We start from the raw sequence: 19559 nt of genomic DNA on the forward strand, positions 1-19559 counted from the left end.
GTAAAGATTAAAAAGAGTTTGGCTCAGAATTAAGCCTTTTGGGATCCCTTGTGAGAGTTCAATGTTTTTTTTAAAATATGTGGGTGTTGTGCAAATTGGAAACTGCGATCCTGGAGGAAAGAAGTCATCCACTTTAGACCAACTCCATCTAGCCCACCTGAGTACTGACACAACCTTTTCAACCTTGTCTTGAAATAGTCCTTCAAACATAGGTGATGACTACAAGTGCAGACCCTGTCTGTGCTCTCTCACTGCAAACTTCACTTGGCATGTTATAGGTCTTTCTCAAGTGTCACACCCAGTCAAAAACACATTCATCCAGTCACTGACCCACTCAGACACTCATGCACCCACTTAGACATCTACTTAAACAGTCAGAGAATCACTCAGGCAGTTGTGCACCCACTCACACACCCAGTGAGATACTTATGCAGGCAGTACATACCAGCTCAGACTCACACACACCCAGCACTGATAGTCCCACCCACATAGGTAACACTTTAAACATGGCTCAGGCATGCATGTGTGCAGGTTTTACCTGTCATTTCGACCTGGCAAAATAATCTTTTCCCAGACCCCAAAGCTTTTCATTTTTCTACATATAAGTCACCCCTAAGGTAGGCCCTGGACAGCCCAGAGGGCAGAATGTAATGTATTTGAAAAGGAAAACTTATAGTTTTAAGTGTTACGTGTCCTGGTAGTGAAAAAACTTGTACATTCATCTTTCAATACTGCAAGGCCTACCTCTCCCATGGGATGGCACTGAAATTACCACATTACATTTAATGAGCTGTAATTTCCAAATGAGAGTAGGTGACCAGTTCATGTTTGTGTCCTTGGTATTGTTATGAAAGATCCTAACTTATGGTTAAGTTGGATTTTAAGTTACAATTTCGAAAATGCCACCTTTAGAAATTGGCATTTTCTGAGTTAGCCATTTTTTGTCTGCAGCCTGTCTATGGGTAACATGATTGGGTGTTGTTGGCAGTTGGACTTTGTATATTCCTTCTAGACAACCACAGACTAGGGAGCCTAGGTGTATCCTGGATCGGCCATCACTGGCAGGATGTAAGGAAGGAACTGGACCCAGCCCCATTTACTCTTGAATAGGCTGTGTCTCCACACAAAGGGCTGCATAACCCCTGTAGTTAGTCCGGAAACAGGGCCAGGAAGGCAGGGCACCTGTGCACTTCAAATGCCTACCTCTAGAAGTGTTCCCTACTTCAAAGGCATAACTATCTAAAAATACTGGACCTAACACACCAATTTTTCAGGACACTTCTGGGCCTTTTGATGCACTGCCAGGACAAAGGACTGCAGTGGTGCTGAAAGGGCTCCAGCTCTGCTGGACTGCTGACTTGAAGGGACTGCTGTCCTGCTGTGCTGATCTGCTGTCCACTTGCCTGGGTGAGAAGGATTGGACCTGCAAGTCTTGAACCCATAACCTCCGATTGTCTCCAAGGTCTATTTCACTGGCCTCCTGATCTGAAGCCTCAGGAACATAATAGGTTTCCAACAACCCTGCACCTGGGCTCTGTTGTCTATGAGTCTACCCTGCCAAGTGGTGCCACCACAGTTCTGGACCCTGGAAATGGAGCTAAGATGTTTGCCAGTCTGTGTGGATCCAGCCACACTGGTGCATCTCCTCTGCTTCATGGCTCAACCCTGAGCACAACCGACGTATCACCACTGCTTCATGGATTGGACCCGTCGCAAAGACCCACATCGCCTCCGCAGCCTCTTCTGAACTGCTGGTGCATGACGCATAACGCATCCTCAGCACAGGCCCTCACATCCCTCATCGAAAGCAGCCTCAACAACAATGCCGGACTCTGCATCACAGCATTTCAGCTCCTCGGACATGACTCATCACCTTGGGTGCGCAGCATCCTCAATGCCAGACTTTTCATCACAAGCCCTTGTCTATGGGATCCTCAATGGAGATACAGGACCTAGTATCACAGTCTCACCACACCTCGGAACCGATGCACAGCTTTGGCTGCGCAACATATCTTCGCATATTCAGACAACGCTTGACAAACTGGGATTGTTGGTGCTTTGTTCAGTGGGTTTAACAGGGTTGCTGTAGCTAACCCGTGCTCCATTGAAGTCAGACTGAACTTGTAACTTTGTCCCAGTCTAATGCAACCAGATATCCACAGTTGGCGCTTTTTGCTTTTTGGAGCTACTTTTACTAAAATCTTTAAAATTTAATATCTCTGGTTCTATGTGTTGGATTTGTATCTTTTTGATCTGGTTTTGCTTAAAAAACGTAATCTATCTTGCCAACCTGGAGTGGGATTCTTTGTCTGTGCTGTTTTCACTTCATGCATTTCCTCTAAATTAAGCCTGAGTGCTCGGGCCAAAGTACCAGAGGGTTGAGCACAGGTTAATGTAGGGTTGGCATGTGCCTCACCCTGACAAGGCTGCTTGACCAAGGTTCACACCCCAGTCAACCAGTAACCCCATTTCTCTCATATGCCAATGCCTGTTTGATTACCTATGAAAAAGCTTGTCTGGTCTCAGATAGTCTGTTCTTAGTGGTGCCCAGTCAGGATTATATGGCCATCTGTTGCTTCCCTGTGACCTGTCAGGAAAAGTATCTGACCGTCAGTTCCACAGCCTATGATTGAATTTCACTTTTGTCCCGGATGGAAATTCCAGCAACTCAGAAAAAATGACAGTCTATTTCTGTATTGGTAGTTAGAAGATTATTCAGCTAAAACTTGAAACCTCCAGAGCATCAGAGGAACCTCCCTCCTTCAAGTAAATGATCTGTTGTTCCACTGTGGTGGCTATAGTTTCAGCTTCATCCCGTGCAGAGAGGATTTTCAGTTTGAAAAAAAACTGTTGCAAAATGGGTTCTACCCATTTAGTGCGCCCGGATTTCTTTTTTTTTAGATCACCCGATTTCAGACTTTTTTTTCTGTGGAGGAGTTTCAATTCATGTGTCATACTCACAGTATGCACAGAGTAAATGGACCTGGCATGTTTACATCCAGCTCCTGCCTTTTGAGATAGGCCTGCTGTGATGCAGCAAGGATAATAGGCACTCGGCATGTTGCACATGAACCAATGTGCACACATGTGCCTTCGGAGTGTGTGAGACTGCGGTTTTGTGCAGCCTGGTAACTATGCACAGGTAGACTGGTGGAGTGGGGAATCTGCAGGGGTAGATATTTACTGGGGCAGGCCTTTCGATATTAGCAGGCACTCTTTGGTAAAGCCAGTATGATTTACTGTTTTATCTGCAGTGACTCTTTATTAAGGCAGATTTCCCTCTACATGTGCAATCACATTTAGTTTTTCTTCCCTTTGGCCCACAAAGTCCATTATAATGATGCAAAACATATGCCAAGATGAACTATGCAAGTCCCAAGAACCTATATGTACATCTGTAGATCTGATAGGCCATCCAGAATTGTCAAATTCCTTTTTCTTTGCTCAGGATCAGTGTCCGGGCCTTTAGGCACCGTATTGGGCCAAGTTAACTACATTTCTCACTGCAGAGGTACCAAAGACCGCTCCACACAAAAGGTATAATTAACAGTGGTTTCCCTAGCCCCTGAGCAGGAAGGAGTGGAGGTGAAATTTGCATTCATTAGTTAGCTGTCACACTGTACCAGGGCTGAAGCTGACCTGGCCCACTGAGCAAAGGAGGAAGTCCAGACATCTGCACTCAACACAGGAAGGGGCTCTGTTTTGAAGTTTTAGTGTAATCGCCCAGCAGTGATGTCACTGAGGGGCAGTGATGAGGCCCCCAGAAGAGATGTGACCAGTGACTCCTTGATGACACCATCTTGAAGTGTCCTAGCATGCTGTGTAGGAGGGTTGGGAGGGACATGTATGGAGAGGTGAAGCAGCACCCCAGGATTAGCTAAAGGTGCCTGGCATCTTGAACCTTTGCGCTTTTGTGCTTTTTGCGGATGGATCATGGGACTCAACAGCGATGAACAACCAAAAGATAAAGATCCTTGATGCCCAAAAGAACCAAGGGCTTGCCCCAGTTGGCCCCAGGACCAGTGGGTCTCTCCAAGGGTCAGTGAAGCTGCCCCCCTTCTGCCCCCTTAGGACCAGTTGGGGGAAACCCCTGAACTTCTGTGACCAGAGACAAAGGCCAGGAGGAAACCGGGTGCAGGGAGTCAGTGGAGCCAGCTTCCTGTGAGGCACATCACCTTGAAGGAAAGGAGGCATCCTAAAATTGTTTCCTTCTAGAACTCGCAACCTGCTGTAAAATGAGGCCAAGGACTTTGAAATCAGCCCAATGCCTTTTTAAGGTGAGCAAACATTGGCCTTTTTCAAGCAACGAAGCACGTAGGGCTCAGTTGCATTTCCAGGAATTACCCCAGGGGAGGGCCAGGGCCTGGGGTGGGGGTGGCAACACGGAGACCTATTAATAATGAATTAACCCAGGGAGGTGTGTGTGTGTGTGCATCCCTGTCTCCAGGATTGTGGTTGCTTTTCTCTACAGCTGGGAGTGTGGCATGCTCCAGAGTCTGGTTCTCTGGCTGTATATCATTTGGCCTAACGGTGTATAAAGAAGACACACTGTGAGACCCACACATTTTTCCTTTTGCCTCCTATTTTTCTGAACCTGATTTTGTTGGCTCTAGGATTCTGGGCACTTTACCACTGCTGACCAGTGCTGAAGAGCATATGCTCTCTGTATAAACTGTGACAATGATTGGTTATCCGTGATTGGCATATTTAATGTACTGGTAAGTCCCTAGTAAAATGCATGGTGTGTGCCATGGCCTGTAATTCAAATACTACTAGTGGCTTGCAGCTCTGGTTGTGCCCCCCACATGAGTAGCCCTATAAAATGTATCTCAGACCTACCGCTGTAGTGTCTGCATGCGCAGTTTGTAACTGCCATGTTATCCTAACAAGTGAACCCACTCGCCAGGCTCAAACCTTCCCTGTACTTACATGTAAGGATTCACTAAGGTTGGCTCAAGATACCCCCATGGGCAAGGTGCAGTGCATGTGAAAGGTAGGACATGTACTAGTGTGTGTGACGTGTTCTGACAGTAAAATACTGAGTATTTCATTTTTCACAGTTGAAAGGCTATCTTTCCCATATGCCTATCATTGGGGTTGCACTGTAACCTTTTTTGCATGTGTAACTTGCATTAGGGGCAAGATAGTAAAAATTTAGTTTAGACTCTCTGTACTCAGAATTTATTAACATACCTTTTTGTAAAGGTGTTTTTTAAATCCTGTGTTTGAAAATGCCACTTTTAGAAAGAGTTTTTTGTCTTACTTTACCATTCTGTGTGCCTCTGGCTGTTTGTGTGTTTATTGTCTAGTGTGTCAGTGACAGGAGTTTTGATGTTCATTCACTCTGTACAGTGACTGCGGGGGTTGAAGTGTGCCCTGTCTTGCCCGGGCGACTCATCACAGGGCTGAATAGATATAGTCTGCATTTAGAGTAGTTGGAGGAGTTGTGCCTCCACCTGAATAGGCAGTGTCTCCTTTTGCACAATGCTGTCTCCACCCCCTATGGTCATGGTTTGGACTGGGTTCAGAGACCCTTTCCACAAAGAAAACAAAGACATTTTGGGGTATTAGTATTACACCGAAAACCACAGGATTCTAGATTACTTAAAGACACAAAAGGACCCTTCCAAGAAGAAGAGCCGAAGGACTGTGTGAGGAGCGCTGCCTTTTATGAGTAAGGGGTGGGTTGGCCTGCAGTTGCTGCTTCTGTCTATGGTGGAGGAAAAGGACTGACTCTTTTTGCCCTGCTGTGGTATCCTGCTTGTGAACATTCTCCAAGGGCTTGCATGTGCTGGCCTACTGTTGGTAGTCTCAGGGATACAAAGACTTCAAGGGATATACTGTCTGCTCCTGGCTGTAAAAGGCGAAGAACTGGGCTGTTCTTCCCCCTTTCATTGAAAATAAAGGGGAAGGGTGTGCACTTTGTTGTGGTCTCCTCAAAGCGCTTGTGGAGTGCTGTCTTTCTTATCCCCAGCTGAGGAAGAGCTGGGAGAATTAACTTGGGTAAGTGAATCGGTCTCCCCAGATCAAGTGACTAGCACTAGTGACTACCTGTGCTAACACTGAGGAGGACGTTCTGGGCTGAACTGCTACCCCCTTTGTGTGCAGAGCCCGAGAAACGGGATCAATCCATAGTAAGCGCTCCATGGGGCAAGTTTATAGAGCTAAGCACAAGCGCGTGGTGAGCGCTTGACATTCTTCTGCCTGAGCACAAGGCGTAGGCACACTCAGCAACAAAGAGAGAAGTAAGCACAGACTGCTTGTCGCAGCCCCGCACCTTGGAAACATCCTTCAGCGCAGCCCCCCTCCCTCTGGAGATGGAGCTGTGGCATAGGCAGCCACGAGGGAAGCCACTCCAGCGTGGCCAAGATGCCCAGGTGTTGCGGGATTACTAACCCAAAGCAGGAAGGCGGGGAGAGCCGAAAGAAGTCATGTGGTTGGGCCGCATCGCCCTAGTGAGCAGGGCCAGCTGCGTGGGTGACAGACTTTCCCGGCCTTTTCCTGCAGTGCTGCCTGCAAAACAAACCGCCCACTTGCCGCCACTCGATCTCCTCGGCGGCTGGGAACCACTCTGGTGATTCCCCAGGGGCTCCTTGATCAGGGACAGCTCCACACTCCGTGGCAGACTCCCAAGCTGCAAAGTGCAGCACACTCTTCCTCAGTGCCACCATAGAGGCCTGTGGTTGCTTCTCAGTTGCCAGAAGCAACGGATGGGACTTCTGCTGCACCAGCTCCTGCTGGACATAAGTGTCCCCTCGTTTCTCCATCCTCTCTCATCCCGCAGAAGTGGTTCAGAGAGAAATGCTCCTGACACCATGTACATTCCTCTGCAATCTTCAACAGCACGGGGCCATTCAGGCAGGGCCCCAGCTGTACAAAAAAGTAGTATATCACCACACACTTTCTGCAACCAAAAAGGCTTCCTCACGCTCTTTCACTTCCAAGGTGACAAATACAGCACTCATCACGTACTGTCGTGAACGTTTTGTGCAAGACAGTCCAGACCATTCACTGATCCAGGGAGGAGCAGGAGCTGCAGGCCGTCCTGCTGCCCAAAAGTCAGGGGCAGCACTCCTCACACAGTATCTTCAGCACTCCTCCCCGGTAAAACACTTTCAGATCCAGCAAGGATCTTTCTTGAACTCTTTTATCTGCCTGACATTTCCAACAGGAGGTCAGCACACACAAGCCCTCGAAGAGTCCTTCACAAGCAGGATACCACAGCAGGGTAAAGAGTCAGTACGTTTCCTTCATCACAGACAGAAGCAGCAATTGCAATTCAAACCACCACTCACACAGAAAATTCAATGCTCCTCACACAGACCTTCTGGTCTTCTTCTTGGCAGGGTCCTTTTGTTCCTTGAAGTAATCTAAAGTCCTGGAGTTTTAGGTGCAATACTTATATCCCATATTAACATTGTTCTCTTTGTGGCAAGGGTCTCTGAACCCAGTCCAAACCAGTCCTTTTCTCCCTGGTGCAGCATGACCACAGGGGGCGGAGACAGCATTGTGAAAAAGGAGACGCAAACTATTCAGGTGCAGTAGAAACTATTCCCACCATTCTAAATGAAGACCAGGTCTATTAAGCCCAGTGATGAGTCACTCATGCAAGGCAGGGCACATCTCACCCCGCCAAGTGACTGTCTAGAGTGAATGCACATCCCCATCTTTAATTTGGAAAGCGTGTGAGGAGCTTTATTCATCTGCCGTGTGAAGCTACACTTTTCAACTAATGTCGGTTGTTAACACTGAGGAGAACGTTCTGGGCTGAACTGCTACCCCCTTTGGGTACAGAGCCTAAGACACGGGATCAATCCATAGTAGGCGCTCCATGGGGCAAGTTTATAGAGCTAAGCCAAGTGAGTGGTGAGCGCTTGACATTTTGCTGCCGGAGCCCAAGGCGTAGGCTCACTCGGCGACAAAGAGAGACGCAAGCATAGGCTGCCTGTCGCAGCGCTGCACCTCAGAACCCTCCTTCAGTGTAGCCCACCTCCCTCTGGAGAGGGAGCCGCGTCATAGGCAGCCACAAGGGAAGCCGCTCCAGCGTGGTCAAGACGCCCAGGTGTTGCCGGATTACTAGCCCGGAGCCAAAGGATGAAGGCGGGGCCAGCCGAAAGAAGGAAGCAAAGATGCAGCACCTTTGCTATGCAAGACCGCAGTCATGTGGTTGGGCTGCATTGCCTCAGTGAGCAGGGCCAGCTGCATGGGTGACGGACTTTCTTGACCTTTTCCTGCAGCACTACCTGCAGAGCGAACAGCCCACTTGCCGCCGCTCAATCTCCTCGCTGGCTGAGAACCACTCTGGCGATCCCCCAGGGGCTCCTTTATCAGGGCCAGCCCCACACGCCGTGTCAGACTCCTAAGCTGCAAAGTGCAGCACACTCTTGTGGAGAAGAGTGGCTCAAATGGTTAGAGCGGCAGACCCTGATGCAGAGGTCTAGCCCGGGACCAGGGTTCAATTCCCCGCCTCGGCGGGTCTTGGGCTCAAAAAATTCCACGGACCTGATAATTCTCGCCTCGGTGCCTATTCTAATCATGGAGTCCCACTCTGCAACTCTGGGCAATAGCTTGCTTAATCTCCACAACGGCCCCCACAACGCTAAGGATGCCTGGCCTCCACCTTGGGGGTGCCCAGGAGTGGACACCTCACAGGGAAAGCCAGGATGGGTTCCACAGCGGTATTCGTACAAGCGCCTTGAGACCCTTGCGGGTGAGTAGTGCGCTATACAAGTATCAATTTACATTTTACATTTACTCTTCCTCAGTGCTTCCATAGAGGCCAGGCCCGTGGTTGCTTCTCAGTTGCCTGAAGCAACGGACGTGACTTCTGCTACACCGGCTCCTGCTGGGCGTCCGTGTCCCTTCGTTTTTCCTACCTCCCTCATCCCGGGGAAGTGGTTTAGAGATAAATGCTCCTGACACCAGGCAAATTCCTCTGCAATCTTCAACAGCACGGGGCCATTCAGACAGAGCCCCTGCTGTAGAAAGAAGTAGTATATCACCCCAAACTTTCTGCAACCAAAAAGGGCTCCTCACGCTCTTTCACTTCCAAGGTGACAAATTCAGCGCTCACCAGGGCTGTCTTGAAAATTTTGTGCAAGATAGCCCAGATCTTTAACTGTTGCAGAGAAGAGCAGCAGCTGCAGGCCGTCCTGCCACACACAAGTCAGGGGCAGCACTCCTCACACAGTATCTTCAGCACTCCTCCCAGGTAGGACACGTTCAGATCCAGCAAGGATCTTTCTTGAAATCTTTTATTTGATTGAGTTTTCCAACAGGACAGCACACACAAGCCCTTGAAGAGTCCTTCACAAGCAGGATACCACAGCAGGGTAAAGAGTCTGTACATTTCCTTCATCAGAGACAGAAGCAGCAACTGTAAGTCAAACCACCACTCACACAGTAAAATCAATGCTCCTCACACAGACCTTCCAGTCTTCTTCTTGGCGGGGTCCTTTTTGTTCCCTGAAGTAATCCAACGTCCCGGAGTCTTAGGTGCAATACTTATATCCCATATTGTCATTGTTCTCTTTGAGGCAAGGGTCTCTGAACCAAGTCCAAACCAGTCCTTGTCTCCCTGGTGCAGCATGACCACAGGAGGCAGAGACAGCATTGTCAAAAAGACACAAACTATTCAGGTGAAAAAGAAACTCTTCCCACCATTCTAAATGCAGACCAGGTCTATTCAGCCCAGCCTAGTGACTGTCTAGAGTGAATGCACATCCCCAGCTCCTGTCACTCAAATACCAGATACTGAATACACAAACAGCCAGAGGTACACAGAATGGTAAAGTAAGAAAATGCCCAACTTCTCAAAGTGCAAAAAGAACAATTGATGGACAGAATGCAGAACAATGTCATACATTCACTCCAGTACAGAGATCTGGGCCTAAATCCATCGTTATTTTGCTCACCATGCCATTCCAGATTTGGACCCAGCCATATGCAAATCAGTCTTGACCCTGTGCCCAATGGGAACAGTCCAGCCTGAACTGCCAGATCCTCCCTGGACTGGAAACAAGCATACTAGGACCGGTTTCGAGCTTTCAGCCCTCATCAGCCAGGATAGCTTGACTCCAGTGGCATGGAGAGCATGGGACTCACGTCTGAGCATACCCGTCCCTCTCGGGGTGACAAGACAAATGCAAAAAGAACAATTGAGGGACAGAATACAGAACAATGTCATACATTCACCCCAGTACAGAGATCTGGGCCTACAGCCATCGTTTTTTTTGCTCACCATGCCATTCAAGTTTGTACCCAGCCATATGCAAATCAATCCACCCTGTGTCCAATTGGAACAGTCCAGCCGGAACTGCCAGGCCAGATCCTCCCTGGACTGGAAACACGCATCCTAAGACCAGTTTCGGGCTTTCAGCCCTCATTAGCCAGGATAGCTTGACTCCAGTGGCATGGAGAGCACGGGACTCACGTCTGAACATACCCTTCCCACTCGGGGTGACAAATGCAAAATGAACAATTGATGGACAGAATGCAGAACAATGTCATACATTCACCCTAGTACAGAGAAATGGGCCTTAATCCATAATTTTTTTGCTCACTATGCCATTCCAGTTTGGACCCAGCCATATGCAAATTAGTCTTGACCCTGTGCCCAATGGCAACAGTCCAGCTTGAACTGCTAGGTCAGGCCTTCCTTGACTGGAAACAAGCATACTAGGACCAGTTTTGGGCTTTCCACCCTCATCAGCCAGGATAGCTTGACTCCAGTGGCATGGAGAGCACGGGACTCAAGTCTGAGCATACCCGTCCCACTCGGGGTGACAAATGCAAAAAGAACAATTGATGGACAGAATGCAGAACAATGTCATACATTCACCCCAGTACAGAGATCTGGGCCTAAATCCATTGCTTTTTTGCTCACCATGCCATTTCAGTTTGGACCCAGCCATATGCAAATCAGTCTTTACCCTTTGCTCAATGGGAACAGTCCAGCCCGAACTGCCAGGCCAGGTCCTCCCTGGACTGGAAACAAGCATTCTAGGACCAGCTTCGGGCTTTCAGCCCTCATCATCCAGGATAGCTTGACTCCAGTGGCATGGAGAGCATGGGACTCATGTCTGAGCATACCCGTCCCACTCGGGGTGACGAATACAAAAAGAACAATTAATGGACTGAATGCAGAACAATGTCATACATTCACCCTAGTACAGAGATCTGGGCCCAAATCCAGCATTATTTTGCTCACCATGCCATTCCTGTTTGGACCCAGCCATATGCAAATCAGTCTTGACCATGTGTCCAGTGGGAACAGTCTCGCCCTAAGTACGCCAGGTATGCCCGGACGTGGGTCCTGGGCTCACTGTGCCACTGGAATCAAGCTATCCTGGCTGAAGAGAGGTGAAGCCTCGAAACGGTCCCAGGATGCTTGTTTCCGGTCCAGGTAGGACCTGGCTTGGCAGTTCGGACTGGACTGTTCCCATGAGGCACAGGGTCAAGACTGATTTGCATATGGCCAGGTCTAAACTGGGGTGGCATGGTGAGCAAAAGAATTATGGATTTAACCCAGATCTCTTGACTGGGGTGAATGGTTTGATTTGTTCTGCATTCTGTCCATCAATTGTGTGTCTTTTGCTTTCTCGCCCTAAGTGCGCCAAGTACGCCCACAGGTGGGTCCTGGGCTCTCTGTGCCACTGGAATCAAGCTGTCCTGGCTGAAGAGGGGAGAAACCCCAAAACCTGTACTAGGATGCTTTTTTCTGGTCCAGGGAGGACCTGGCTTGATAGTTTGGGCTGGACTGTTCCCATGGGGCACATGGTCAAGACTGATTTGCATATGGCCAGGTCTAAACTGGGGTGGCATGGTGAGCTAAAGAATGATGGGTTTAACCCAGATCTCTTGACTGGGGGTGAATGTTTTGATGTGTTCTGCGTTCCTCCCATCAATTGTGTGTCTTTTGCTTTCAATTTCTAAAAATGGCACTTTCAAACCCAGAATTTAAAAATCACCTCTACCAAAAGGCGTGTTAATATATTCTGAGGTCAGAGAGCCTAAACTTAATTTTTCTACCTTGTCCATATGGAAAGCTACACATTTAAAATGTTACAGTGCAGCCTCAACGATAGGCCTATGGGACAGACAGCCTTTCAACAAAAGAAAATGCACAATATTTCACAATCAGGACAAGTCACACACACCAGTACATATCCTACCTTTCACATACACTGAACCCTGCTCATGGGGTTACAGTGGGCCTCCCATAGGGGTGCCTTACATTTAAGGAAAGGGAATATTTGGGCCTGGCAAGTGGGTGCCCTTGCCAGAATAACATGGCAGTTTACAGCTGCGCATGCACACACTACTGTGGTAGGTCTGAGACACATTTACAGGGATACTCATGAGGGTGGCACATCCAGTGCTGCAAGCCCACTAGCAGAATTTGATTTACAGGCCCTGGTGCACACTGTGAACTTTACTAGGGACTTACCAGTAAATCAAATATACCAATCATGGATAACCAATAATTGTCACAATTTATACAGAGTATATGCATCTTAGTACTGACAAACAGTGGTAAAGTGCCCAAAATCCTATAACTAACAAAACGGGGTCAGAAAAATATGAGGCAAAATGTTTAGTGGTAATCCTGGCAAAAGGGCCTGGTCTAACACCGACCAAATACAATGCAGATGAACACTCCTATTTTGAGCAGAGACTTCAATAGAGTCATTTCAGCTTAAGCAGATAACTGTGGAAAAACAAACAAAAATCACCATTCAAAGCTAGGAAACCAATGTTCATGATAGCTAAATCCTCACACTTGACTCACAAATCCATGGTGACAAACAACGCTACCTCACCAGGCAAGGTTGTCTAAAGCCCTCATATATATACCTGCTGCATTAATCAATACCTCTAAAGATTCATTGCCTTCTGGCCAAAGCTTTATAATTGTAATGGAATCCTGTTAACCAGGTGCCAGTGCATGTGCTCTGTCCCCTAAAAACTGGTTAAATTAGTTAGAACCCTGGTTGTCACGTTTAACTTACACATGAGACATGAGTATATGGTACACCATGTACCCAAGGCTGGTAAGTTAAATCCCACAATTGGACAGCAGCACTTATTATGTATCCACTAAATGGATAATGTAAAGCATGACTTTAAGCCTGCCAAGGTAGCCTAGCTGGGCAGCATTAAAACTGCCATTTTTACCTGTTACAATCATCCTTCTAACAACCCACAATTTTCCTTTTAAATACTGCTAAGTCACCCCTAAAGCGGGCATTACATGTCCTAAAGCAGGGTGCATAGTATTTAAAAGTACGCTGAAAAAGGTCCCAAACCCCTTTTTCACTGGTTTACCTTATTGCGCTTAACAAAGCAAACTTCAGATTGGAGCTAGCTAGGAAAATATTTGAACACTCATTTTTAATCAAAATCCAATGTAATGCCAAAGTCGAATTATGTCTATTTCAGAAATAGTGAGTTCAGAAAGTCACTATTTTTCAGCCTGAAGCCTCTGATAGCCTTTTCAGATTAAATTCCAAACTGTCATGTGGCCGCCTGCTGCCCCCCTGCCAGTAGGTGTGAATGGCTCCCAAGTAAAGGAACAAAAGTGCCTTGAATGGGGAGGATCAGTGACCTCCTTCTAACATGATGACTTGGGTAATGTGCCCACCAACTGCACAAGCTTCGAAGGGCTATCCTCTATCACAGCAGTTGTAACTCCCACCCAGGCCTGCCATTTCCATTGTCCAGGTACTCAGGATGACACCAATCCCAGGGGTGGGAAAACCTGTTTCAGAACTGGTTTGAAAGGGGGAGTGTTTCATTACCATAGACATGTCTTAGGAGTGTGCCCAGAGCTGTGCCCAGGGGTAGAAATCCATGTTAGATTTTGGCAGAGCTGTGTGCTGTGGCATTGTTCAAACCCCAACAAGTGATGTAAAAATGGGTAGTATTGCCCCTGGGAGTGTTTTCATATTGGTCAGGTAATTCCCCCTCCACAAGCTGGTGCCAGTCATTAATGTGGCATCCGTAGAAACTTCTTCAGAACACATCTGGTCCTGCGGAAGATGGAATCAGTACTGCACCGGCTGCTGAGCCTATGGAGAGAGACATCTGGGGCTGGACCTTCTCCCACTTGTAACCATGACAAAGAACTTGACAGGGTCACAAAAGCCCAGCTGACCAGCTCTAACTGGATTTGCCCTAGACCTTGCTGGCAGCTCCTTGGAGAGTGAGTTCTAACCCCAACGTGGTGACCAAAAAGTCCTAGACCCGTAGCAGGTTTTAGAGTTTACTCTTCTCACCTTCACGCCTGCAAAATTGGACACTTTTTTAGAATGCTTTCAGTAGGTCACCAACGACAGCTGAGACCATTGCCAAAGTTGTAGCTGCCAATGTTGAATCACAGTTCAGATTTAACTCACCAGTTTAGCCTATTGAACGAATTTCGACTTTCAGGAAAAGTTTATGTCTAAGTCTGATCATAGAAGGACTTCAACAAGGCTGAAGCAGAAACAACATACAAATAGGATGAAATCTTCCTGAATACAGATTCTAGACTTCGACTGTGCAAAGTTTCCGGACATCGACCATGCCAAGGTTCCGACAGGCCCCGACATACCCACTGAGCACCCCTGCTTTACCAGGCCGCCGTCATTGATACAGTCTTTTGATCTAATCTGTAGCCCCACCCATCAGGGAAGAATGTTCTTCAGAAAATGTAAGTCACAAGGTAAACTTTCGCCTGGGACACACCTTTCCACCGGTTCCTGTGCCTTTGTGGCATCCGCTCACAGTCAGCCTTAACCTTTGACTTGGACCCATTCTCAGCTCACAGTCAGCCTTAACCTTTGACTTGGACCCATTCTAGCACGACCAGATGCCACTTTGCCTTTTTAGGTGATATTTTGACATAAAACTTTCAAAAATCATATCTCCAGTTCTGTAACTGTTTTTGGTGGTTTTGTTGTCAATTAATTTATTAAAATGTCCTCTATTTAATTTTAATTGGAGTGGGAATTTTACTGTGTTGTGTTTTCTACTTTGTAGTTATTTTGGAACTGATAAATGTTTCACACATTTCTCCTACGTTTAGCCTGTCTGCTCTGTGCTCGAGCTACCAAAGGTTAAAATCGGGTTTAAATTATTGAGAACTAACTGGACTTGGTATGGAATTGTGACATTGTGAATTGCTGTCTCCAACTAATAATCTACTTTCTCACATTTACAAAATCCAAGTCACGATGTTGCAGTATATTGTATAGAGAAATATGTGACATAATATGGGACTTTAAGTAACACCATGAATTACACCAGGTGTACAGCACTATTCTATTTCTATCTTATTATATTTAGGTTTTATTCCTCTATACATTCATCCAATTCATGCATTTTTCATGTAACAATGCCTCGACCTCAGAGCTGCAATTCAAATATTTCCTATTTATTTTTCAAAGTCACATATTTTTTGTTTAATTCACGTAGGAGTGCAAAGCCATTCATCCATTATTCAACTATCCATCTTTCATTCATATAGGGAAGAAGAGGGCAAGGCATGGCTCCACGGATGAACTCTCTACACGGATGACCGGTAAGATGATGTCTTGTTCGTCTCTGTCCTACATGAATGAGAGACGTCATGCTTCACATTGCCATGGCTGTCCACAAGGACTGAAATGTCCTTATCTGTAGTTTGCTTTATTTTTAGAAATATTGTTTCATTATGGTACTGTTTTTAATTGGTACAGTCTTCTATAATTCTACAATTTAAAAAAAAGTTGGACAAAAGTTGGACGTAGCCCCTTTGCTGAAAAGCTGATAACAAATTATAGTTGCCATAAACTCATGAAAAAACTAAATTAAAAATACCTCTGTTTTTAAAACAAAATGAAAATAAGTATGGATGTTGCTCCTTGTCTAAAAAGAAAAACCCAACGACAAGCAGCTGCAAGCAGCATCACTTTACTTCTTACCCCGGATTGTGGAATTGTAGTGACCTCAGCTCTATTTCCTGTACTGGTCATCATTGTCTGCACCCATTGACTGGTTGGTCTCCTAAAAACTGGCTTCATTTGCGCGTGTGCGTGCAAATAGGGGCGATTAACAAGCCCCTTGCATCATGTTTACGACACAGTTGCGTCACTTCTGCGTCGTAAACAATGCGCCTCCATGCGACAGATTTACAACGTGATGAATCTAGTGAGATACGTCATGTTGTAAAGCCCTGCGCCACATTATACCTGCATCAGGTATAATGTATGCAGGGTGGGTGGTCCGTCGCAAATCTATGAGATTTCACTGAGTCACTTTCACATCCATGCTGCGTTAAAACCCTGCGACTGCTTGAAGCAGGGGTTAGAAGTGACGCAGCATGTTAGGCATGGGGCACACCTGAGCATTACTGGAGTCGCATCGCATTTACAACACGACTCCAGCAATGTGCTGCCCTTACGCCAGAAGATGCGACAGACATCTCACTATCCTTGCACCACGGTGTGTCGCATTGTAAATGCGATGCATTAGTGGTGGCGCAAGGGTATTCTTGCTTGTCGCATCTTTATTGGCACATCCCTGGTGATATGCAGTGATGCACCTGTCCTCGTAAATCTGCCCCTCAGTTCCTATAGTTCGAGCTGCCCTGCCCTGTCTTTGCCACCTTCTTGTAGACTATTGATCACAGGAAGCCGCTATCACTGACACTTGTAGAATGCACTGCTTCCACTTGTCCCCTTGCAGCTTCCTGACCTTAGGTGCTGACCAAAACAAGCCTGTTCCCAAATCCACTCCAATGGAAGAGCAGTTGAAGCTAAGGCAATGGGGAGATCCTACCTACACTGACAACTAGGTAATGTCTAAGGGCTATCCGGATTGCCGTCTTGCCAAAACTTGACATCAGGGTGGCCTATCTGGGCCTCTTATTCTATGTTGTGGTTTTGATAGATTCTTGGGTTAACCAACTTTATATTTTTTTCTCCTCGCCAAGCGCATGTGCTTAAATAACAAGTAAAAGACTTTGAAATAAGCATGAAAATATGTTATACATGCACTCTATTTTCATGTTGACCGGGGGAGGAGGGCGAAATTGTGCACATGTTTTTGTACAAAATTGGAAGACTTTCCCTGGCAATGAACTGTGGCGCACAAATTACTGCTCGTGGTTACCTGTGTAAAAATTATACACAGGTTGTTGTTTTGAATGCAGGAGTCATGGCAGATAGCTGCTAAGTGCCTTTGGTGGTCGTCCCCATGCAAATTATACTCAGTGTATGTTCTCTGGTAGAAATGCAGGTTCGATTACTACTGAATGGGTTGGGTGGTCATCGTGCTGACATTTCTGACTCAAACCAAGCTCCCACATGTAATGTTCTAAAAAGAATATGAAAAACTAATATCATGAAAAATATTTGAAACCCAATAATTGAGGTTTATGTGTGATTTTCCCAGCATAAAAGGTTACCTGGGCCTATTATTGACCTCAAAACAGATACGAAATAGACGTGGCTCACGGCCTTGTGGTTTTGCATGACAGTGGGATATTAGTCAATCACTTTGTTAATGCAAACACAACTCTCTAGTAGTCACAAACATCCAAGGTGCAATATAAGGTGGAAATTCTGCAGCTCTTTCAGACTGTAGTAAGTCTATTCGGCAGGGATGAGGGAGACACGTCTTTGAATCGTTTCTTTGATGCAGGGCATGTGACAGAGGCAGTGGGAAGGCTTCTTTAGGCACGTAGTATTAATGGGGCACGTGTTTACATACAGTTGAGAAACATTCCCTCTCTTAAAGTTTTGTATGCCTACTAATCCTCTAGGTTATTAATCACCTACAATGTGGAGGAACTGAAAGGAAACGTTGAGTTCCTTTTTTATCCAGAAATGGTCCTTTTGTGAATGTACTGCTGTTCAGCTTGCTCCCTGCCTGCAGCGAAGTTTGAAAGTATAATTTATCCCCTCTGCTGTAAAACTCAGAATAATTGTACGTGTATAGCAGTGTGGCATCGTTTACACGCTTGGGGTAGTTTACAATGGCGCGGTTTCTTGCCAAGACACATGGGGCCTCAGGACCAACTGGCCTGGTGGGCCGTGCACAGCATCTTTTCTTCCAAGGAGAGGCAGCGTGGGGGTTTTCTGTGCTGCCACTGAATGGGTCTTTGAGGCTGCGATTAATTTAGCTGCTGAGTTTGTTAGCAAGGGACCATTTTCAGTGTTTCTTAGAGAGACCTAGGACCATGGTGTTCTGACAATTTAAAAAGGGCATGACTAATGTACATACTGGACGTGTTTTGTGTTGAGAAGCTAGCTGTGGCTTAATGTTGCTTAGAATGTGGTGTTGGAAGTTTGCACACTTCAAAAATGGCACATTTTTTGTAGAACTACAAAACTCCATTGGTAGAGAATCCAGGAATGTTGCCACCATGTCCATGTTCTTTGGTGTGGATTACTAGGCGATTTTAACTTCAGTACCTGCCACTTCTTCTGAAGCAAAAAGTTACCATAAATGCAGAGACTGATATATCCCTCATGATTAGGGCTCCCTGTTTTCCTTTTTTACTGATTTTTACAGATAAATACAGACAGAAAACCATTCATTTTCCTGTCTGTATTGATTTTTAAATGTAGATAAAGGTGGAAATTGGGTTGTTTTTGAGTGATTCTAAATGCTGTCAGCCATGACTGCCAGGCCAATAGCTGTGCGGATTGACAGGCAAGGGGATTAAAGAAATATAGAGAGTTTAGTAAAGAGCCTTAAACAGCAGTAGATTTGCACAACCTTGATACTAAAATGTACATATGTTCTTACAAGTGCATATTTTACCATCAGAAGGTGTATACATCATTGAAACCTGTCAGACGTTCAGGCAGGAGTTCACATTAACTGGTTAAATAAATGCAGAAATATACACATTTCAGTTTCATTTTTTCACAAAAGCTAATATAAATACTGATAAATACAGATAAAATTAGCAAAAATTAAATATGGATAAACACAGACGAAAATGACAAAAATACCATAAAACCGGGAGCCCTACTTATGATTCAGTTAAAGTTCTGGGGTTAGTTGTATGCTAGAAGAAAATGATAATATTCAAGCTGCTATCCCATAAAATCTATGACAACCAGCTGTGCTGTGCTGATGCACAGACATCAGTAATAAAAAGCAATGTACCTAGTCACCTTTTAATAAGAATAACGTGCTGTTCTCCTGAAAACAAGTATTTAACAGTTCTCTAGCCTTGGGCCTTGAGTCAACAGTATCATCTGCTTTGATAAATATTGAGAAATGGATTTCCATGTGATCTATCATTTTTCGCAGATTTTCTATGCTCTTGCTTATTACTTTGGCAGAAAATTAGATGCTAATAAGATGCTTTTCTAGGCTAGAGGATTGATATAAAGGCTTCACACACTGCAAATTCTCAATTAATTAAATGTGTCACTTTAAAACCCAATGCACACTGTCTAAATATGAGAGTTGATTCTTTAATCCTCCTATCTGCTGTTTAAAATGTAGATGAGATGCAGATTTTCTCAGAAAAAAATCACAGCGATTGTGTATTGTAATTCTCTTGTACATAAACATGACAG

General features: G+C 45.9%; 1 protein-coding gene across 1 annotated transcript in view; it reads left to right on the plus strand.

Moving 5' to 3' along the window:
- SHISA6 (shisa family member 6) overlaps positions 1–19559 on the plus strand; it is a 1259921-nt gene that overhangs the window by 949400 nt on the left and 290962 nt on the right. The window contains exon 5 of the mRNA XM_078654720.1: positions 15509–15562. Coding sequence (XP_078510846.1) covers positions 15509–15562 — 54 coding nt within the window. The remainder of the gene's footprint in view (positions 1–15508; positions 15563–19559) is intronic.

Source organism: Lissotriton helveticus, chromosome 7 (genome assembly GCF_964261635.1).
Source record: "Lissotriton helveticus chromosome 7, aLisHel1.1, whole genome shotgun sequence".
In the NCBI taxonomy this organism is placed as follows: Eukaryota; Metazoa; Chordata; class Amphibia; order Caudata; family Salamandridae; genus Lissotriton; species Lissotriton helveticus.